The following is a 24,179-nucleotide window of genomic DNA, read 5'->3' on the forward strand; positions in this document are numbered from 1 at the left end:
GGGCCACCCCCACAGCATATGGAAGTTCCCAGGCTAGGGGTCAAATTGGAGCCGTCAATGCCGGCCTACACCACAGCCACAGCCACAGCAATGCCAGATCCAAGCCGAGTCTGCAACCTATACCAGAGCTCATGGCAACACTGGATCCTTAACCCACTGAGTGAAACCAGGGACTGAACCTGCATCCTCATGGATATGGGTCTTAACCCACTGAGCCATAACAGGAACTCCCAGGAAATTGTTAATTTACTGAGTCCTGCCCTGGGTGCTTTACATATATTAACCTACCTGATCCTATAAAAGTCCCTATTATTACCCCATATATCCCCATTTCACGGCCAAGGACTCTAAAGATCAGAGATGCTAAGAAACCTGTCCTAGGACCCAGAGCCAGCAGGGAGTAGGCTTTAGATTCGAACCCATGTCTCTTTGACCTCAAAGCTCATGTCTCTCTGATGCTCAACTGTGGAGTCTCCAGCCTCCCCTGGGCAGAGATTCTCAGCTGGGGCAGTGGGGGGAGGTCTGAGAAGAGCAGACTGAAAATACACTCTTCAAATAATACCATTTCTGTAATACATACTTTGGGAATTGGGGCTAGATCTTTCTAGCTGGTGCGGGTTTGCAGGTGACAGAATGAGAAGTGTTTCAGGGGCATGGGTGCCCGCGCTGGCATCACACTGCTTCACCTGCAAATACTGCCAGCCCCTGAGACGGAAGGGTGACCTCTGTCTGCACGCGACATGCACAGGTGTCTCCAGGAGCACCTGAGTCTGGGCTGTCTCTGTACCCGCAGGCACAGGGCTGGGCATGTCATGGGAATTAACACCTGTCTGCTATTGCTGAGTTAAAGAAGGGGGGTCTACACTGGATGCCTTCCTTTTGGGGCCAAGCCACTCACTACGTCACCTACCTTAAGTTGATTTCCCACTGCACCACCGACCGGTCTAGCCCCCCTGCTGTGAAGGCATAGCGGCCGTCGTAGGAGAGGGTCAGCCCAGCCACGCCACTCGGGTGGCATATAAGAGCGGATGTCTTGTGTGGATTGCCGTCAACTGGTAAGATCTGAAGTCCAACCTAGAAAGGAAGATGGAACTCTATATTCAGTCTCAGATAATTGGGCCCCAGGCTGGGCTTGGCATGGTCACCTGTCACCTCCAGATCTGCTTATGGGAAGGACCTGTTTCTGGAACTAGCCTTCTCAGTATGGGAGCCAAATTTCACATGGCTAGGGGTCCACACACACTGACCCCTACAGGCTGGTCCCCTGGGAGAGGGACACTAGGGACACAGAAAGGAAGCTTTCCTCTGATTTTTATTTTAAAAACAGCTACACTTGCAGCATATGGGAAATCCCAGGTGTGGGGGTCAAATAGGAGCTGTAGCTGCTGGCCTATGCCACAGCCACAGCAACCCCGAATCCAAGCCACATTTGCAACCTACATGGCAGCTTTCAGCAATACAGGATCCTTAATCCACCAAGTGAGGACAGGGATCAAACCCACAACTTCGTGGATACACACTGGGTTCTTAACCCACTGAGCCACAGTGGGAACTCCTCCTCCAATCTTCATGGTCAGATGACCAGGCTTTTCCAGGATAATTCTAGCATCTTATGATTTTATGCTTTTCTTTTTTTTCTTCCTTTTTTTTTTTTTTTTTTGGTCTTTTCTAGGGCTGCACCCGCAGCGTATGGAGGTTCCCAGGCTAAGGGTCTAATCGGAGCTGCAGCTGCTGGCCTACACCACAGCGACAGTAACACCAGATCCAAGCTGCATGTGCAGCCTACACCACAATTCACAGTAACGCTGGATCCTTAACCCACTGAGCAAGGCCAGGGATTGGCCCGCAACCCCATGGTTCCTAGTCGGATTCGTTAACCACTGTGCCACAACGGGAACTCCACACTTTTCAATATAGACTACTCACTAAGTGTGCAACTAAATGTAACTAACTTTAATGTCTTTATTTTCTATTTTTTATTTTTTTTTAAATTTATGGCCACACCTATGGCATATGAAAGTTCCGAGGCTAGGGGTCGAATTGGAGCAGTAGCTGCCGGCCTACACCACAGCCACTTGGGATCTGAGCCACATCTTCGACCTACACCACACCACATGGCAACGCCAGATCCTAAACCCACTGAATAAGGCCAGGGATCAAACCCACTTCCTCGTGGATCCTAGTCAGGTTTGTTACTGCTGAGCCATGATGGGAACTCCTTGTATGTCTGAATAAGGTCTTTCCTTGTAAAGAAATCAGAAAGGAAAAATCCTTTGGTGAACCATGGGTCTTTGGGGAGTACAGAAAATAAGGTAGCTCTGATTGGAAATACCTCCTGAGAGTCATTCTTACGCGTTTATGGCCATTTTCATTACCACCATGGACCAGGGTGGGAGTGGCAGGCTTGGCTGTGAAAGCAAGCACTCATGAGTCTTGTAACACCCAGGACTGGCCACTGCTCCAAACACAGAGCCATCTCACAGAGGTTGAGAGCAGAGGGCTGGTACCTTGTCTCTGTTAATAAACACCAGGTAGCGTTTCTGCAGCTCTGTAGCAGTTTTCACCGGGAGGATCTGTATCTGCTCGATGGGAGAGCCGTACACTGGTCCAAGAAGTGTCTTTCTAAAAGAGAAAAGAGAAACATTTTTTAAATTCCACAAACCCGAATGCGGGTTTTAAGACTTACCCCCTTTCATGATGCCCTATATTTTTTAATTTTTTAAATTAAAAATTTTTTATTTATTTATTTTTTCTTTTTAGGGCCCCCTGAGGCATACAGAAGTTCCCGGACTAGGGGTCGAATTGGAGCTGTCACTGCCGGCCTACACCACAGTCACAGCCACATGGGATCTGAGTCACATCTGCAACCTACACCACAGCTCACAGCAACACCGGATTCTTAATCCACTGAGTGAGGCCAGGGATCAAACCCACATCCTCATGGACACTATGTTGGGTTCTTAACCTGCTGAGCCACAATGGGAATTTCTGCCCTCTATGTTTTAAATTCTGAATTTCCTGTCTTGCCACTCAGCAAGCCCATCACAGGAATCTCTCTCAGCTGCTAACAACGGCCATAAATAAGGAACAATAGCTCCAAACAGCAAAGGCTCTGGGGAAACTGCTTGTGAGGAACACTTCTCGAGGCCACAGCTCTGACTCCTCATGCCTCACGAACATGCCCGTGAACAAGGGATGGGAAGACTGTTAGAAAGAGCCAGGCACTGGCAGGAAAACACCCCAATCCCACAGCACCGGGTCATGAGGACAGGACACCATCCGGTGTCCAGGCATCCGACACTGGGTCTGAGAGCAACACACGGGTTCCCCCTGAAAAACCATCTGTGGCTCCAACAGTAATAAATCACGTCCCCATGACTGTCAGACCTCTGAATTCAGACTCTTACACTAATTAAGAATCGGATCTGGGGGGAAGCTGCCACTCGTGACCTCCATCCTGGAGCTGGATTTTCCGAGAAGCTGGCAGAACATGAAGTTTCAGGACCACACCCAACACCCACCCACACCCACCCACACACACCCACACACACACACACACACACACACCCCTTCTGAAGGAGGAGCTCTAGCTGTTTTTATTCTTCATTACATATCTTTAAAAAAGAGAGAGAGAAAGAGAAGCTGAATGCACTTCACACCCCACAAAACCTGGATCTGCCCTGGTGAGGCTGGGAGTTACTTCATCTTACGACATTTCAAGGATGTGTTTTCTCCCTGTGGCCCCTGCACCCAGCCCCACGTGTCTTTCTTGAGCACCTCTCTGTGCCAGGCGCCATGTGAGAGGCTCGGGACTCAGAAAGAAATGAGTGAGACTTGGTTGCTGCCACTGAGCTCACGGCCCTGCAGGGAAGAGAGAGGCAGAAGCACGGTGAGGGGAGGGCCTGCGCAGAGAAGGGGGAAGACACCAGAGCTGAGCCTGGAAAGACAGAGAAAAGACAGAGAAAACTATGGAGGTGATGGAACACAGGCAGTGGGAACAGGAGGTCAAAAGTATGGGATGTGGGGCCTACTGCTTGAAAACTGCAGGAACGGGAAGGGAGTCGGGGTGGAGGGGGCTGACACCAAGGAAGGGAGCAGGGGCAGCTCTGAAGGCAGATGTGGCCGCGACCGCCAGGCTGCAGGATGCAGAAGCATGTCAGACTGGATGACCCATGTTCAAGGTTTACATGCACGGAGAATTGGGTGAGATGTTTAAAAACACTAAAATGACCAGATGGTAGACAGTGCATCAGCTAGTTATAAGTCACCCACATCTAATCACTCAAACAGAAGTGTTTAAGGCCCTTCCGCAAAATCACTAAGTGAGCAGAGGCAGGGAAGAGGATGGTTAAGAGCACAGACTGGTTTGAATCCCATCTCTGACCCTTAAAAATCAGGAGCAAGTTGTAGAGATACTGGAACCTTCATCTATCGCTGGCGAGAATGGAAAGTGGTGCCCTGGAAAACTGTCTAGTGGTTCCACAAATGGTTAAATATATAGCTGCCATGTGATCCAGCAATTCCACTCCTAGGTCTGTATCCAAGAGAGACTTATGTCTACATAGAAATCTATGCACAAATGTTCATATTGGCCCAAAAGTAGAGACAACCCAAATGATAACTGATGGATGCATAGACAAAAATGTGGTCTATCTGCAGGGCAGAATATTATTTAGCCATTAAAAGGAATGAAGTATTAACACGGACTACAAGGATGAACCTTGAAAACATGATGCTTAAGAAACCAGGCACCAAAAGTCACATATTATATGATTCCATTTTTAGGAAATGTCCGTAAGAGACAAATCCATAGAGACAGAAAGTAGACTGCTCATTGCCAGGGGTGAGACAGTGGGAGGTCAGGGAGAAAGGAAGGGAACAGGGAGTGACTGCTAATGGGTATGGGGTTTCTTTGGGGGCGATGAAAATGTTCTTGAATTAAACAGTGGTGATGGTTGCACAACTCTGTGGATACAGTTTAAAAAAAAAGAACATTGAAATGGTAAATTTTATGGTATGTGAATTATATCTTAATTTAAAATTTAAATTTTTAAAAAAGTCAAACTATTCAACAGGAGGTCAAAGGTGTTTCAAATTTCTTACTGGAAAAATAGAGATAATGAGCGTTCCCATCATGGCGCAGCGGAAACAAATCCAACTAGGAGCCATGAGGTTGCGGGTTAGATCCCTGGGCTCGCTCAGTGGGTTAAGGAGCCAGCGTTGCCGTGAGCTGTGGTTTAGGTCGCAGAGATGGCGCGGATCTGATGTTGCTATGGCTGTGGTGTAGGCCTGCAGTTGTAGCTCCAATTAGACCCCTAGCCTGGGAACCTCCATATGCCGTGGGTACGGCACTAAAAAGACAAAAAGCCCCCCCCAAAAAAAAGAAAGAAAGAAAAAGAAAGAAAGAAAGAAGGAAAGAAAGAAAGAATGAAAAATAGAGATAACGACAGTATTTACCCCATTATACTGTGGTGAGCATCAAGCAAGTTAATATACATAAAGCACTCAGAACAGTTCCTGGCATGGAGTGAGAGCTATGTAACTGTAACGTCAAAATTCCTAACAATTTCATCAGGTTATTATCTTTTTCTTCTGACTGAAAACATTTTACATATTCATTGTGAACATCTTCAAATATTTAGACATAAAGTAGACAGTCTACCCATAACTGTACATTGCTGCACTGCACCCTTTATCCCAAGATAATCACAGGTAAGAGCTTGGTATGTGTGACGCGAGAATTTCTTTTCTGTATGTATTCTAGCCCATAGAATTCTAGATGAAAATATCTAAGTTACACAGATACAATTTTATATGAAAATATATTTGTGCTTATTTGGAAAATTTGCTTTATCTCATATTATGCCTTGGGGATATTTCCATGTTATGAGGCAAGGAGCTATCTTCTCTTTCTATTTTTCTTCTTTTCCAAAAGCAGCATCATGTTTCAGAGTACTGACAAGCCATCATTTAACTAATCCCCTATTAATGGACATTTGGATTGTTTCCATTTTAAAAAATATTTTCAAACAAGGCATCCTTTTACTTCTGTCTTGGCATCCTGTGCTAGTACTTCCATGGACTGCATTCCTAGAAGTCAGAAGATGGGCTATAATTTAATAATGGCAACAAACTGCTCTCCCCAAAGGTTGTCCCAACTCAAACTCTCCCCCCCCCCACCCCCCGCCATCCCCGCCCGCCAGTGCACCATGAGAGAGCTGGCTCCCTCACACCCTTGCCAACACCCGGAGCTATCGATCATTTTTATCTTTGCTAATCTGATTTGTGAAAAATGATGTCTTGTTTTCATTTGCATCTTTGATGTACTAGTGAGCATCTGCTCAGAGGTTTATGGGCCTTTTTCTCTGAACTGCCTCTTCACAATCTTTCAAATATGTTTTAAATGCAGTTTTAAATTCTTTTGGATTTATTATCAAAAGACAATTCCTTTCCAATTAAGTTGTGGTTATGGGGCTTTATTATTCCTACAATTTAAAAGAGGCTTTACTTGGGAATGATGCAAACATTTTAGAACTAGATAGAGGTGATGGTGGCACAAAATTGTGAAAAGACTTTTTTTTTGTTTTGTTTTGTTTTGTTTTTTAGGACCATGCCTACGGCATATGGAAATTCCCAGACTAGGAGTCGAATCCAAGCTATAGCCGCTGGCCTACACCACAGCCGCAGCAACACGGGATCCAAGCCTTGCCTTCAACCTATACCACAGCTCATGGCAACGTTGGATCTTTAACCCACTGAGCGAGGCCAGGGATCAAACCCACATCCTCAAGGATACTAGTTAGATTCGTTTCCTCTGTGCCACAATGGTAACTCCTGAACCGTTCATTTAAAAATGGTTAGTTTTATGTTATGTGAATCTCACCTCAATAAACTACTCTTTTTTTTTTTTTTTGGCCACACTCACAGCATGCAGAAGTTCCCCGGCCAGGGATCAAACCCACACCACAGATGCATCAATGCCGGATCCTTGGAGTTCCCATCATGGCTCAGTGGTTAACGAATCCGACTAGGAACCATGAGGTTGTGGGTTCGATCCCTGACCTCGCTCAGTGGGTTAAGGATCCGGCGTTGCCATGAGCTGTGGTGTAGGTTGCAGACGCGGCTCGGATCCCGAGTTGCTATGGCTCTGGTGTAGGCCGGTGGCTACAGCTCCGATTAGACCCCTAGCCTGGGAATCTCCATATGCCGCAGAAGCAGCCCCAGAAATGGCAAAAATACAAAAAAAAAGGGAAAAAAAGAAAAAAAAAAGATGCATCAGTGCCAGATCCTTAACCTGCTGCACAAGGGAATCTCCTCAATAAACTACTTTTTAAGAAAGATGCCTAACACTAATTTCCAATTCATCTTCAATGGCAGAAAATCCTAACTTCATGGCTCTAAATGAAAACATTAATTTGAAAAGATATGTTCACCCCTAAATTCATTCATTGCAGCATTACCTATAATAGCTAAGATATGAAAATGACCTACATGCCCAACAACAGATGAATGGATAAAGAAGATATGGTGTGTGTGTGTATATATATATATAAAATATACACACACACACAACAGAACACATTCCAGCCATAAAAAAGAATGAAATCTTGGAGTCCCCTGGTAGCTCAAGGGGTTAAGGACCCAGCATTGTCACACAGTAGCTTGGGTCGCTGCTGTGGTATGGGTTCAACCCATGGCCTGGGAACTTCCACAGGCCAGGAGTGTGGCAAAAAAAAGAAAAAGAATGAAATCTTGTTATTTGTGACAACACAGGCGGTCCTAGAGGATTTTACGCTAAGTGAAATAAATCAAAGAAGGACAAATATTATATGATTTCACGTATAGGTGGAATCTAAAAACAAAACAAATGAACAAATATAACAAAATAAAAAAAACAGAGTTATAGATACATAGAACAAATAAATAGGTGGCTGTCGGAGGGGAGGAGAATGGGGGAGGAAAGGACGAGGTGAGGGAAATTAATAGGTACAAACTTCCAGTCACAGGTATGAAATGTACAGTGTGGGAAACATACTCTATAAATACGTAATATATTTGTATGGAGACCTGTCTTAGTGTCATTTTGAAATACAGAGAAATTATGTATAAATGTATAGAATCACTATGTTGTGTAGCAAGAACTAACATAGTGTTGTAGATCAGTTACACTTCAAAAACAAAGTTAAACACATAGAAAAAGAGACCAGATTTGTGGTTACCAGCAGGGTGGTCGGAGGAGGGGAACTGGATGAAGGCCAAGAAAAGGTAAAAACTTCCAGTGGTGGGATAAAGTACTAGGAATGTAATGTACAACATGATAAACACAATGAACACTGCTCGTGTTATAGGTGAAAGTTGTTAAGAGAGTAAATCCTAAGGGTTCTCATCACAAGGAAAAAAAAAATTTCTTTCTGTTTCTTAAATTTTGTTTCTAGGGAGTTCCCGTTGTGACTCAGCGGAAACAAATGTGACTAGCACCCATGAGGACGCAGGTTCCATCCCTGGCCTCGATCAGTGGGTTAGGGATCCAGCATTGCCATGAGCTGTGGTGTAGGTCGCTGATGAGGCTCAGATCCTGTGCTGCTGTGGCTGTGCTGTAGGCCAGTGGCTGCGGTGTAGGCCAGTGGCTGCAGCTCCAATTCGATCCCTAGCCTGGGGACTTCCATATGCCTTAGATTTGGACCTAAAAAAAAAAAAAAATTGTGTCTACATGAGATGCTGGATGTTCACACAACTGTGATAATCATTTCATGATGTCAGTCAGTCTCATCATGCTGTTCACCTTAAGCCTATACAGTGCTCTAGGTCAACTATATCTCAATAAAATCAGAAGAAAAAATAATAGCAACAATAAAAGAAATGTATGGGAGTTCCCGTTGTGGTTCAGCGGCAACGAACCTATCTAATATCCATAAGGATGCGTTCAATCCCTGACCCTGTTCAGTGGCTTAAGGATCTGGTGTTGCCGTGAGCTGTGGTGTAGGTCGCAGACATGGCTCGGATCTGATGTTGCTGTGGCTGTGGCATAGGCTGGCAGCTGCAGCTCTAATTCAACCCCTAGCCTAGGAACTTCCTTATGTCTTGGGTGTGGTCCTAAATAGATGAAAAAAAAAAAAGATGGAAACTTAAAAAGAAAGAAAGATGCTTTATGCTAATTTTGAATTGATCTTCAATGGCAGAAGTTTCCAGCTGCTCAGCTCTGGGTCCCTCCTATGAACTGTCAGCAAGAACTCGGAGCCTGGGCTATTCCACCCCCAGGCACCTGCTCAGCCCACTCAGAGGTTCTCAGGACTGCACATATCTATGGGATGTTCTTTGTTCAAAAAGCTCATGTCCATTAAATATGATGGACAAAGATTCTGAAATCTTCCCAAAACTCCCTTTTTTTTTTTTTTGGCTGGCCTGCAGCATGTGAAAATTCCCAGGGCCAGGGATAGAACCTGAGCCACACAGTGACAATGCTGAATCCTTACCATGAGGTCACCAGGGAACCCCCTAAAACTCCTTTTTACACGTTTCTTTCAAATGTCTCCTTCCCAGTGTTTTAATAGTTTTTTAAACAGGGCACCGGATTTCTCTCCTGTCCCTGACACATGAGATGGCATTTCTCAGTAATTTTTTCCTTGTGCCCTTCTAAAAAGAACTGTTGGGGGGGAGAAAAAAAAGATCCTGGGTGTTCCTGGCCTTTTGAGGACCTCCTTTTCTGAGAGGTATTTCCACAGAAAAGGTCTTCCCCGAGCACGGGGCCAGAAGCTGCTGGCCTTTTCTACCTTCCTCCTCTTCCATGGGGTCACTAGAGCACTAAACCTCTAGTCTCTCCTGCCTCTGCTCTTTCTGGCCAGACCCACAAGGCAGCCAAAGCACAGGCACAAAGAAGCTGCCCTCGAGGTTCCCAGGCTAGGGGTCTAATCAGAACTGTAGCTGCTGGCCTACATCAGAGCCACAGCAACACCAGATCTAAGCCTCATCTGCGACCTACACCACAGCTCATGGAAATACCAGATCCTTAACCTACAGAGCGAGGCCAGGGATCGAACCTGCAACCTCATGGTTCCTAGTCGGATTCGTTTCTGCGGCAGCATGACAGGAACTCCGACTTTGAGCAAGTTTTATCGCCTCTCCAAATGTCGGTGGCACAAGGGGCCAACCACAGGTCCATACCTGTTTCAAGAGGAGGAACTGCTGCTCTAAGATGCTAAGCTCATGGCTGCACTTGACCTCAAATGCAGATCTCAAGCCCAGCCTCCAACATGAATGCCAATTTCGTGATGGCAGAAATACTGTTTAATTTTCATCCTGGCCATCAGCACCTAGAACAGGACCTGGCACAGCTAGGGGCTCAGTAAATACTGAGTGAACAAAGGAATGCCATCAGTTGTACTTAAAACTTCTTTAAGGAATTCCCGTTGTGGCACAGCAGAAATGAATCCAACTAGGAACCATGAGGTTGCCGGTTCAACCCCTGGCCTCACTCTGTGAGTTAAGGATCTGGCGTTGCTGTGAGCTGTGTGGTAGGTCACAGATGTGGCTCAGATCTGGTGTGGCTGTGGCCGTGCTAAGCTGGCAGCTGTAGCCCTGATTAGACTCCTAGCCTGGGAAGCTCCATGTGCCTCAGGTGTGGCCCTTCAAAAAAAAAAAAAAGGCAAAAAACCCCCACAAAAGTTCTTTAAGAACCAAGAATAAGAAACATCAGACAACTGGTAGAATTCAGGTGAAACTATCTGCTTTTATCCATGAGGGTAGGAAATTTGATAGCACATCAGCAACTTTTCCAGGCCCCAGGGTCTTCGTTGAGGCTGGGGCTCTGAGCTCTGGGTACCTTACCCTGGGGCAGGGCTGGTCTCAGAAGCAAGGGCTCTGGGTCTGAATCCTGCCCCTGGCACTTTCTAGCCATCTCACCTCAGATGAGAGCCAGTTACCTTATCTGTGGGTAGATTTCCTCCTCTGCAAAGTAAGAAGGAAAGAAATGGCAGCTAAACTGTTCAAAGGTATTAAAGGTGGGACTTGAAATTAGCCGGGGACTGAGAAATTGATTTCCGAGTAGTTAGTGAGCAGCTCCTGTGCTTACCTGCACATTTTTGTGGTAGAATTAAAGAGTTTCACTTTGTATCCACTGTTGCAAATGAGCAGGAAGAGCTCCTTGATGAGTGGCGGGTACCAGACCATACAGGTGGGGTAGCTTCCCTGGTCAGTTCGGTGAATGTCCAGGACCTCCAGGTGGTCTTTGTAGCTCTTGAGAAGATCATACTCAATCTGCAGAGAAGCCCAGATGGACACATGTGAGGAGAAAGAAATAAGCCAACAGTCCTATTCTGGTGGAAGACAGAACCAGGCCTTCTAAGAGGAGACTTGCCTAAACTTCTACACCTAGTAAGCTTCCATTATGGAGTATTCATTATGAGCAAGATGATGGTCTAAGTTCTCTAAAAACGTCATGCCATTTAATACTCAGGACGCCCCTGCAAAGCAGCTCTGTTGCAGATGAGAAAACAGATGTTCAGAGAGGTTCAATGCTGTGCCCAAGGTCACACAGCTAAGAAGTGGGAGGATGAGAATTCAAATCTAGGTCCAACTAACTTCAAAGCCTGAACTCTTACAGTTACATAGCATTCCTTTACTTATCATTATCTTGGGAACTTTTTGAGGGTGGGAACTAATCCATATCTTAATCTCGGCACTTGATAGTCACAAATGCTGAATTTCACCCACAGGTAGATCTTGTTTGACCAGGACAGGATGGATGGAAGGAAGAATGGAGAGATGATGCATGCATGGAAAAATGGACAGAATAAAGGAAGTAAGGGGAGGGAAGGAATGAAGTTAAGATGGATGCACAGATAAACCGATCAACTGATTGTGAATCCATCATGTAATATCGCATTTGCCGTTGTCGCTACCTTGCCCTCTGATCGTCTCTGAGTTGTCACACTGACAGCCTGGCCCTGACCCCTGAGCACACAGAGAGTGTAAGTGTTGGCTTCTGAAACGGACACTGAGGCAAGGGTGGCCTGAGCTGTGAGTACCAACTCCCACTGTCAACAGGCCACTTCCCAGCACCCCCTCCCCACCCCCCCAACTTAGGACATGAATCCCTGTGTGGTGTCAGGGCCGTGTTAAGGCTGAGTGTCAACTCTGAGAGGTACATTCATTCTCCAAAGAACACACATACTGTGGGCCTGGTTCCATGCCAGATGCCAGGGAAGTAAGAAGAATGTGACCTGGTGCTGGTGACCAGGCAGAGGCAAACAGAACAGCTCACCAAGAGTCTGTCTCTCCCGAGGCTCAGCAGTCTGGGCTCATTGCTGTCCAGGTGAACCCCAAATAGGACACTTCGAATGCTCTTGCGATGAGAACGAAGCCTCGCCAGATATTCCCAGACCCTTCGTCCATTTCTGACTCTCACCATGTAAACAGCCACAGTGAAACTGACATCCTGAATAGGAGCAAAAAGAGCACAAGTTACCCCATTTTAGAGTCTGTAACTTAAGAATCATCACTTTGTTTTTCATCCAAACTCTGCTTTTAGAATATTTTACCCCAAAAGAAAATCTTTATCTATAGGAACAAGTAGTAAGATGACACCCACTTTACAGATGAGAAAATCAAGGTTCAAAGTAAGGAGCGGAGGTGGGAACTGTATTCCGTCACTCTGGTCTCACTCTCCATTCTGGTCCCCCCTTACTCTCTGTTGGAAACTGAAACCCTGACTCTTTTTGCTTTTGTCCTCCCTTCTCCAACTACACAAACTTTAATTTATTTATGTATTTTAACAGGACACATTTTATTATTTGTAAAATTGTATTGGAGTATAGTTGACTTAGAATGTTGTGTTAGTTTCAGATGTACAGCAAAGCCAATCAGTTGCACATACATATATCCACTCTTTTTCAGATTATTTTCCCAAATAGGTTATTACAGAATATTGAGCAGAGTTCTCTGTGCTATTATATAGTAAGTCCTTGTTAGTTATCTATTTTATATGAGGTAATGTGTATACGTTAATCCCTAACTAGTCTGTTTCTGTTTTTAAATAAATTCATTTGTATCATTAAAAAGACAACCCACAGAATGGGAGAAAAATATTTGCAAACAAAGTGACCAACAAGGGATCAATCTCCAAAATATATAAATAGCTCATGCAGCTCAGTATCAAAAAAACAAACAACCCAATCAAAAATGGGCAGAAGACCTAAACAGATATTACTCCAAAGACAGGCAGACAGATGGCCAAAAAGCACATGAAAAGATGCTCAACATCACTAATTACTAGAGAAATAAAAGTCAAAACTACAATGATGTATCACCTCACACCAGTCAGAATGGCCATCATCAAAGAGTCTACAAACTATAAATGCTGGAGAGGGTGTGGAGAAAAGGGAACCCTCTCACACTGCTAGTAGGAATGTAAATTGGTACAACCACTATGGAGAAGAGTATGGAGGTTCCTCAAAAAACTAAATATAGAACAACTGTATGATCCAGCAATCCCACTCTTGGGCATATATCCAGAGAAAACTATAATTGGAAAAGATCCACGAACCCCAATGTTTACAGCAGCGCTATTCACAATAGCCAAGATGTGGAAGCAACATAAATGTCCATCAATAGAGGAATGGATAAATAAGATGTGGTACATATACACAATGGAATATTACTCAGCCATAAAAAATGAAATAATGCCCTTTGCAGCAACATGGATGGCCCCAGAGATTATCATATTAAGAAAAGTATAAGTCAGACAAAGACAAATATCATATGTTATCACTTATATGTGGAATCTAACACAAAATTTTGAAAAGGTATACTTAAAAAAAAAAAAGAAAAGTATGATGGCTGAGAGTGAAAGGGGCTGGATAGTGGGCAGGAGCAACCTGAAGGTCCCTGAGCATTGGACGCCTAAGTCAGTGTGGTGGTGGGAAGCTGAGTGACAGTTTGGGCCTTTAAAGTGTCCCGTACATAGAACAGAAGAGGGGACACCCCATGCAGAGACAGGAGGGCACTGTAAGGGACCATAGTTTAGGTGAGGCTGGCGGCTGCCCAGCGCCCCCTCTAACCCCCCATGTAAGGCGAGATGAGCTCGGACCAAGAGAACCGGCAGGAAGGGAGGGGTTGGGGTCTGGGAAAATCTCTACTGAGCTTAAGAGCCTTGCTCAAAGAGGGAAGGAACAGAATCCAAAATGCCTGATGACGTTCCTTGGAGATAAATGTGAATGTCATCTTGTTGAAAATCAAAGGCCAAGATGAAAGCCTAGAAGCAGAGAGAGGACTCCAAAGAACTAACAAACCAAAACCAAGCTGTCAGAGCAGCAGAATCCAAGTCCGGGGGTTCTGAGGCCCTGGTCTTGTGTTCAGACACAAGTCCCCCCACTTCCTCTACCTCTTTCTCTTTTCATACCAGCTTTATGGGGGCAGAATTCATATCCCACACAAACCACTCATTGAAAGTAGACAGTTCAGTGGGCTTTAGCATATTCACAGAGTTGTGCATCCATCACCATGGATTTGGAGCATTTTCATCACCCCAGAAAAAATCCTGGACCCTTGGGCAGACACTCCGCATCCCTCTTCTCTTGTGGCTTTAAATGAGGTTGTTAAACCACTGCACACATGGCGCTCAGTGAGAATACTCACGGCAGTCGCCATATACTGTGAGTCGTGGGAGAAGCTGATGTGAGTCACGCTGGTTCTGGAATATTTGAAAGGCTCTGGGATTTCACTTTCTAAGGACATTGCGTCAAGAATGTAAACGGTCCCCTCTGTGAAGCCAGCTCCAAGGAGAGCTCCTGAAATTACAAGCCAGGGAACAATGATCAAAAAGGACTTCATTCACTCTAGAAACATCAACTCCATGCGGGCCTTGTCCCAAGTGCCAAGGAGACAGCAGTGAACACGACAGACGAGGTTCCTGTGAGAAGCACCCAGGTAGTATGGTCCTGCAGGGTCCCACCTGGCCTGGAGCGGGGAGCAGGTTCAATACCCTTCCTGGAGCTGTGACAGCCAAGGACACAGACCCCTAGGGTCTGTTTTCAATTCAGAACCTGAGGCAGGTTGATAAAAATGAAAATACCTTCAGGGTTGTAGGTCAGGCTCTGGACTCCAAGCCCCTTCTCAAAGACCCTGCTGAAGAGGTACTTTTTCTTTTCATAATCCCACACTTTGATCATCCCACAGAAACTCCCAATGGCGATGAGGGGCTGATAGGGGTGGCAGGAGATGGCACGAATGGCATCCTTGGGCTCTACAAATAACTTCTCGAGTTTGGTCCCGTCCGCTGTTAAGTGGTACACCGATGCATCTGATGTTCCAATGATAAAATTCCTGTTTGCCAAGGAGAGACCAGACAGTGTCAGTGTTTGCAGGGAGCGGGGCACGCCAGCTATTCTGCCTCTAATTGCACATGAACCGCCTCTGTCGTCTGTAATTTAGTGACATTATTAACCCGACAGCTCCAAAAATACACCACCAATACCCAACAGCTTCCATTTGCAAGTGAAAAAGCCCACATTTCGACATGTAAATTGAGTCATTAAGTATGCAGATGGACAGTCAGTTGTACAATTAGCTAATCTGCACATGCAAATATTCATTTGTGTATGCAAATATGGAGTTTGGTGCACACATACAGATGTGCCTACAAATACTGCAAGGGTAATTAAGCAGACTCACAGATAATTCAATCTTGAAATGTTATGGCTATTAACTATCCAGTCCCGCTAACCGGTAGTGCTAGGACAAACTCAGCTTCTAGAAAAGAGATCAACCTACAGCAAAGGACTCCTGAGGCAACAGAGATTAGAGCCCAGGGATGAGCCCTTTTCAGCCTCCTGTCACTAAACATTCTTAACAGGAGAAGGATGTTTCATTTTTAAAACTAACTAGGAGTTCCCACTGTGGCTCAGCAGTAACAAATCTGACAAGTACCCATGAGGACGTGGGTTCGATCCCTGGCCTTGCTCAGTGGGTTAAGGATCCGGCGTTACTGTGAGCTGTGGTATAGGTTGCAGATGAAGCTCAGATCCCTCGTTGCCGTAGCTGTGGGTAGGCCGGCAGCTGTAGTTCCCATTTGATCCCTAGCCTGGGAACATTCATATGCCACAGGTGCAACCCTAAAAAGCAAACAAATACAATAAAATACAACAAATGACAAGATTCATTAACAACTTACCTTACAACAAAAAGGTCACCTTTTAAAGTGCAATCTGGAGGGTAGTTTGTATCTTCCGTTGGAGGAGTTGCCGGTGTCTTTGAGAAAGACAGGCTTCTTATGCAGCTCAGTTTGAAGTGGCTGTACCAGTTAACAATGGACAGAGTGCGATCATAGAACTTGATGTTACCCCGAATGTCACCTGTGACAATGTAGCTGAAATGGAGAATAACCTCAGTTTGTTAAATGATGGTAACGAGTACTACCTATTGAACACCTAATCACATGTCAGCCTCTGGACCCCAGGGTGTTGTGAAAACGTCGCCTAATACTGCCCTCTGTGGCTGATTTTACTGCCATCCCACTTTACATGTAGGGATCTAAAGCTCAAGGCCTGGGGTTGCCAGATTTTGCACATAAAAATGCCGGATACGCCCTGGGAAAAAAGGAGTTCCCACAGCTGCAGCTCCAATTCAGCCCCTAGCCTGGGAACTTCCATATGCTACAGGTGCTGCCCTAAAAAAAAAAAAAAAAAAAAAAAAAGCAGGATGCCCAGTTAAATTTGAATTTCAGATAAACAATGAGTAATCTCCTAGTACAAATATGTCCCCAGTACTGCATGGGATATACTTGTACTAAACCTGGCAACCCCATCAGGGCCACGTGGCTGGACTATGCAGGGATTTAGGCATATCTAATGCAAAGCCCTTACTCTCTGCTCCACTATTCCTGGCCCTCTGAAATGAGCCCTGTGCAATGGCGGTGGGCCATGATTTACATTCTCCGCCATAAGACTACAGATGACAACAGAGTCCATCTACCATTCCTCTGAAATCTCACAGCCTGGCAATGGGACACAAGCCGCTTTACAGAAAGACGATGCTGTGAGAGCAATCGGAAAACTCAATCCGGTCATCATAGCCAAAGGCAGTGCTGCGTGACAAACGGCTTTTATTTCCTGTCCTCAGAGCCATCCCAAATGCGCTTGTTTTTTTAAGCCTCTGACATAATTCTAATCACAGGGGGTGGGAGGAGTAAGGGGATGAATTTCCTCTTACACATGCAAAGTGACTAAATGGGGTTTCTGATTAATAAGCAAGGCAGGTGGGCAGAGTAATTGGCTAGAACATCATTCACTGCCCTCTGCTGGAAAGAAATGGCAAAACAAGCCAAGTGTTTTCGGAGCCCTTCCTGGCTGGGTTTTTTAACACGGAGAGAAGGGAACCCAGGTTTGGTCTTCCCTGAGTCCTAACCCCCAATAATGAAAAGCTGATTGCTTCATCACCTCAACTCTACTACTGCCTTTACACACCAACTAAGGAAGGATGCCAATTCGCATTGTTATTTGTAAAGCCATGCCAGGACCTCACTGTTCCTCTGTATTACAGAAAGGGAAAGGAAAGCAATGGGCTTTTGGAAAACAGATGGCACAGTGACTCCGACCATATGAGCAGGGTCCTTGTCATAAAGCAACCGTCTGCAGCACTTTGGGGAAGTTCTCTAGCACCCTGATAATGGCTATTTTACCTAGAGCTCCCCTGTGCTCTAACAATTTCACATGCCTCATCTCACTAAAACATGACAAAGTCTCCCAGAGAGGGATGGTATCATTATGCCCACTTTACAGATGGAAAAATGGAGCCACAGCAAAGTTACGTCCCTTGCCCAAGTTCACTCCAACGAAGGGATGCATCTGGCATGTAAACCCCTTTACATCTGAGGCTCACCAGTCTAATGATCACCTACATGCCCTGACAGCCTCTCAAAATCAGAGTTACGGAACTTTTTTTTTTTTGCCACACCCCCAGCATGCAGAAGTTCCTGGGCCTGTGATCGAACCCAAGCGTTAGGCCACCAGGGAACTCTAGAGTAACAAAACTTTCTGCTGTATTTCATCCTTTCACCCACGGCATATGGAGAGTCCCAGGCTAGGGGTCAAATCATAGCTATAGCTGCTGGCCTACACCACAGTCACAGCAATGCAGGATCCAAGCCGCATCTTCGACCTACACCTCAGCCCGTGGCAATGTCAGTTCCTTAACCCACTGAGCGAGGCCAGGGATCGAACCCAAAACCTCATAGTTCCTAGACAGATTTGTTTCCACTGTGCCATGATGGGAACTCCTATTTCATCTTTTCATGATGGGTAAATGTTATTTTATAACCAGAAAAATATATATAGCCATTTATGTCATGTCCTCAAATTTAAAATATGTACAATTTAGGGTGCAAAATAAGTCTATTTAGTGCAGAAAAAATCAGGTAGTTTTTGTTTCACCAACACAAAAGGACTTTTAAAAGTAATACATGCCCATAATTTTTTTTTTGAAAAAAGCAAACCAATTAGTACAAATGAGACTATAAAAAGAAGTAAATCCACCCCCATCCTTGATCCTAGCTCTCTGTTCTTTTCCTTAGAGGCAACCAATGTTCCCAGTTAATTGGCTCTCCCCAGAAATAATCTCTGCATATACAAACTATATGTATACCTCCAAAAGGGTTATAAATACTCCTAGAGGAGTTCCCTTCTGGTACAGGGGGTTAAGGATCTGCCATTGTCACTGTAGCAGCTTGGGTCACTGCTGTGGCTTGGGTTTGACCCCTGGCCTGGGTATCTCCACATGCTGAGGGAATGGCCAATAAATTAACTGATTAATTAAATACTTTTATAATCATCCATAGCTTTTTAATTATTGAATTACCTGTCAACTGTAGTAAGCACAGTGATCCCCTCCTTCTGCAAATGAACCAGTTTACAGGGTTTGATGTGGGGAAAGCCTGAAGAGATGGAGGCAGATGATGGTGGGCGGCAAATGTCCCAGACAACTAGTTTCCCTTCCATTGTCGCAGAGAGTATTTGAGTTAAATTCAAATGAAAGACGGACTGGCTAAATTTTCCCACGAGCTTGTTGAATGTCTGCATTTCAAGACACAGGTTATTTGCTACTGTTGGTAATAAATATAAAACAAAGCATTTATTTTTTTCTTTTTTTTAACGGGCACACCTGTGGAAGTTCCCAGGCTAGGGGTCAAATGGGAGCTGCAGCTGCCAGCCTACACCACAGCCACAGCACTGCCGGCTCTGAGCCGCATCTGTGACACACACCATATCTCTCAGCAACACAGGATCTTAACCCACTGAGCGAGGCCAGGGATTGAACCGGCATCCTCATGGATATTTGTGGGGTTCTTAACCCCCTAAGCCACAATGGGAACTCCAAACAAAGCATTTATCATCACGGCATTTTATATTATACCTAAATATAGTGAGGAAAAATATGAATTTCTGCTGTGGCGCACTGGTTGATGGTTCTGCTTGTCTCTGTTGCATCGATGGTCCAATCCCCAGCCTGGTGTAGTGGGTTAAAGGATCTGGTGTTCCCACGGCTATCACAGAAGTGGTTTGGATTCGATGCCTGGCCCAGGAACTTCAATAAGCCACAGGCCTGACCAAAAAAAAAAAAAAAAAAAGGGGGGGGGGGGGGTGGGAAGTCTTCAAAAAAATCACTAAAAAAAAACCCTCCCGTATGGAATGCCACGGCCCAGGCAGTTCTGAACCTCTGCAGGTTTGCTAAAAGCAAGTGAAGGGTTATGAACTGGGTTAGACTGTTTGCTTAAAGCAAATGAAAGAGTGGTTAATTACGGTTCACACCTGTTCAACTTCGCTTACTGAGGTTTCAGAGGCTAATGTCAGTCCTGAACAAAAACATGTTCCAGCTGTGAAATATCAAAAGCCAATGCTTCCAGGCTCCTTTTGATGATAAATTATTTTCCAATCAGTGGAAATTAAGTGCTGTACCTAGAAATGGCCCCAAGAGTCCTTGTTAAATGTGTGCTATGCAGGGTAAGGCACTAGGCATCTTTCTTAGAGTTTAGACAAGTATAGAAAGAGCCCAGTTTTGCAGTGAGGGAAGCCCCTCAGAGAATAGTTAGCGAATGAATAAATTCCTATGACACAGTAATTCTGCCACCTGACTCTAACTGGGCAGAGAAGATCCTAGGTGTGCCTCTCTGACTCGAACACAAGAGGGTCAGCAGAACCACAACTGGTCAAGCAACGGCATCACTTTCTTAGAGAAGCCCTGTTTTAACACAAGGCATTTTTATCATTTCAAACTGCAGCCGATCCTCATTATTTGTGGATTCCATATTTGCAATTTTACCTACTCACTAAAATTTATTTGTAACCTCAAAAGCAAGTGCTTGTGGCGCTTTCACCATCCTTTGCACATGCATACAGGTGCCAAGCTATGAAAAACTTGATGTTTCCAGCTGAGGTCAAACAAGACAACTCTGCCTTCTTGTTTCTGCTCTCAGATGGGAAACAAGTGTCCCTTTCCTGGTCCGATTAGTGCCTTGATGTTTGCATTTTTTTCCTGCTTTTTGTTGGTGATTTTGGTACTTAAATTGGCTCCCAAACATGGTACTGAAATGCTGCCTGGTGCTCCCAGGCACAAGAAGGCTGTGCTGTGCCTTACGGAGAATACACCTGTGTAAGAAAGGTAAGCATCATTCAGACATGAGTTCTAGTGCTGTTGAACATGAGTCCAATGATCAGGGACCAATGTTATATATTAAATTCGATGTCATTAAAGAGAAACATGCATAAAACACAGTCATGTATCTGTCAGCTGATGAAAGTGTTGTGACCCTAGCCCTGCAGGAACCTATTCGTATATTTCTCCCTGGAGCAACGATTCAGCATGCCCTAACTCAGGTCTACTGAGACCTTATGCAACATAACTGCTGCAAATAATAAGAGCTAACTGTATTTTTTGATACTCTGATTTATGAAAGAGTTTGCAGACAGAATAATCTTGCTTTGTGTCCACTGTCTCATCTTTTTTTTTTCTTCCTTTTGGTATGCCCTCTTGAAAAATAGAGTTTTATAGATCAAACCAAGAGTGAAAGTAGAAAAATAATCGTGAAGTGCACACAGAGAGCAGGTTACTGGTGGAGTATCAAATGCAGGAAAGGCTGCATGAGACAGGGCATTTCCACCTCAGGTGCAATAGCTTGAGGAAAGCAGGCGAAATGAAATGTTTCCTGCAACACCTGGCTTACTACCTTTCTAGTGGCTCTTAAACATCTAAATATCCAACAAGAGAAGTTCCCTTTGTGGCTCAGTGGAAACGAATCTAACAAGCATCCATGAAGATGCAGGTTCAACCCCTGCCCTCAATCTGTGGGTTAAGGATCCGGCATTGCCGCAAGCTGTGGTGCAGGTCACAGATTCGGCTCGGATCTGGTGTGGCTAAGGTTGTGACCTAGGCCAGCAGCTGCAACTCCAATTTGACCCCTAGCCTGGGAACCTCCATATGTTATGGGGTGGGGGGGAGGCCTAAAACGACAAAAAAAAAAAAAATCCGGTATCATTTTTTAGCACACTGAAAACTGAGCTACAAGGGATCCACTCATGTCCAACTACTCTACGTACTTTACCTCAAATTAACCTTTATCCTTTGTCATACACCCATTATAAAGACCATCACTTCCTTGGATATTTTCTCATGATAGGAAACTTTCTTTTCCATTTATTTTTAATCGATATTATTACTATTGTTATTATTATTTTTTTTACAGCTGCACCTGCAGCATATGGAAGTTCCTGCGCTAGGGGTTGAATCAGAGCTGCAGCTGTCAGCTGATGCCACAGCCACAGCAACACCGGATCCTTAATCCACTGAGCATGGCCAGGGATCGAACCCCCATCTTCACAGAGACAATGTCAGGTCCTTATTAGTCCACTGACCCACAACAGGAACTTGTATTCCATATTATTTTTAACAATACCACCATCATTTTCAACTGACTGGCAAAGAACCTAAGTAAAAATTACAAATTATTTCCCAATGGTTTAATATCAAAACATACAAAAAGTAGGAGTTCCCATTGCGGCTCAACAGGTTAAGGACCTGACTAGTATCCATAAGGATGAAGGTCGGATCCCTGGCCTCACTCAGTGGGTTCAGGATCTGGTGTTGGCACAAGCTGCATCATAGGCTGTAGATGTGCTCAGATCCAGTGTTGCCTTGGCTGTGGTGTAAGCCGGCAAACTGCCACTCTGATTCAACCCCTGGTCCAGGAACGTCCATATGCAGCAGGTGCAGCCATAAAAATGAAAAAAAAAATACAAAGAATAACCCAAAGTGACTAAGCTCACACATATTTATTCTCCACAAAGTCAGATATATAAGAGCACAACAGGTGTACTCACTTTTTCTGTTAGAAGTGGGGCACTATGAGCAAGTATATCTCCGTCTTCATACTGATAAGTACAGAAAAATAAATAATCACTACTAAAAAAAGACCTGGTTTCCAAAAGAAGAACTACATAACAGCAAAATCAAAACAAATGCATATAAGCAGGGTCAGAGCTTTGCAATTTCTACAGGTAGGAGAACCTGCTGTCTCCAGGAACATCTAAAAACATTCTGAAAGGAAAGGAAATACGTATAAAACGCCACAAACGATTGTGGCTTTAAGTGGTAGTTAATGCAAATCTGAATTCTATGTTTATAAGGCTTTAAAGGTATAATTAATACCTGAGGTAATGAGTATCACTGAATATCAGCAATTCAATGTGTTGGTGTTTTGCATCTTTATTGAGGTAAAATTCATGCAACATAAAATTAACCATTTTAGGAGTTCCCATTGTGGTGCAGCAGAAATGAATCCCACTAGGAACCATGAAGTTGCAGTTTCAATCTCTGGCCTCGCTCAGTGGGTTAAGGATCTGGCATTGCCATGAGCTGTGGTGTAGAGGGCAGAAGCGGCTCAGATCCTGTGTTGTTGGCTGTGGTGTAGGCCAGCAGCTATAACTCCAATTTGACCCCTAGCCTGGGAACCTCTGTATGAAAAATAAAATTAACCATTTTAAAGTGTACAGTTCAGTGGCATTGAGTATATTCACAATGCTGTGCAGCCATCATTCCATCTGGCTCCAGGACACTCTCATCACCCCAAAAGGAGGCCCCCTCTCTATTAGGCAGTCACCCTCCAATCCCCCTTCCTCCAGCCCCTGAATCATACCATTCTGCTTTCTGTCTCTATGGATTAACCTATTCAGCACATTTCATATCAGTGGAATCATACAATCTGTGGCTTTTTTGTGTTTGGCTGCTTTCATTCAGCATAATGCTCTCAAGATTCATCCACATTGTAGCCTGTGTCAGTACCTCATTCCTATTTTTAATGGCTCAATATTCCATTATACAGATGGACCACATTTTGTTGATCCATTCACTGTTTCTTTTGTTTTGGGGTTTTGGGTTGGTTGTTTTTTGTTTTGTTTGTCTTTTTAGGGCCATACCCACAGTGTATGAAAGTTCTCAGGTTAGGGGTAGAATCAGAGCTATAGCTGCCAGCCTACACCACAGCCACAACAACACAGCAGCTCCCGGCAATGCTGGATCCTTAACCCATTGAGCAAGGCCAGGGATCGAACCCGCATCCTGATGGATACTAGTTGGGTTCATTACTTCTGAGCCATAATGGGGACTTCCTCTATTCATTGTTGATGAACATTTGGTCTGTTGCTACCTTTTGGTTATTAAGAGTAATGCTGCTGCTATGAACATTTATGTATAAGTATTTGAGTGCCTGTTTTTAGTTCTCCTGGGTATACATCTAGGAATTGGTGGGTCATATGGTAATCTTTCTTCTTTTTCTTTTTTGGCCACCCCTGGAGTTCCCGGGCCAGGGATCAGATCCAAGCTGAAGTTGCCACCTAAGCCACAGCTGTGGCAATGCTGGATCCTTAACCCACTGTGCTGGACTGGGGATTGAACTGCGTCCCAGCGCTCATGAGCCCCCACCAATTCCATTGCTCTGCACAGTGGGAACTCTGGGTCATATAGTGATCTTATGTTTAACTTTTGATGCTTTTTTAAATCTCATGTTTTTGTGCATATCAGCTATCTGTTTGCTAATTCCTTTCTAAAAGGGAATAAAAAACCAAGATCTTGAAAAACCCTACATTTTAGACCTTAAATAGATTCAGATAAATATCTGACTCATTACTTTAACAAATTAA

At 44.6% G+C, this 24,179-nt stretch overlaps 1 protein-coding gene across 1 annotated transcript in view; it reads right to left on the reverse strand.

Annotated features, from left to right (window-relative positions):
• The window catches only part of CFAP251 (cilia and flagella associated protein 251), a 79,724-nt gene that overhangs the window by 26,884 nt on the left and 28,661 nt on the right, over window positions 1-24,179 (reverse strand). Inside the window, exons 9-17 of the mRNA XM_047761834.1 lie at window positions 22,362-22,412; window positions 18,847-19,061; window positions 16,166-16,360; window positions 15,068-15,318; window positions 14,632-14,783; window positions 12,260-12,433; window positions 11,069-11,253; window positions 2,508-2,622; window positions 911-1,074 (exon numbers count right to left, since the gene is read on the reverse strand). Coding sequence (XP_047617790.1) covers window positions 911-1,074; window positions 2,508-2,622; window positions 11,069-11,253; window positions 12,260-12,433; window positions 14,632-14,783; window positions 15,068-15,318; window positions 16,166-16,360; window positions 18,847-19,061; window positions 22,362-22,412 — 1,502 coding nt within the window. The remainder of the gene's footprint in view (window positions 1-910; window positions 1,075-2,507; window positions 2,623-11,068; window positions 11,254-12,259; window positions 12,434-14,631; window positions 14,784-15,067; window positions 15,319-16,165; window positions 16,361-18,846; window positions 19,062-22,361; window positions 22,413-24,179) is intronic.

Source organism: Phacochoerus africanus, chromosome 15 (genome assembly GCF_016906955.1).
Source record: "Phacochoerus africanus isolate WHEZ1 chromosome 15, ROS_Pafr_v1, whole genome shotgun sequence".
NCBI lineage: Eukaryota > Metazoa > Chordata > Mammalia > Artiodactyla > Suidae > Phacochoerus > Phacochoerus africanus.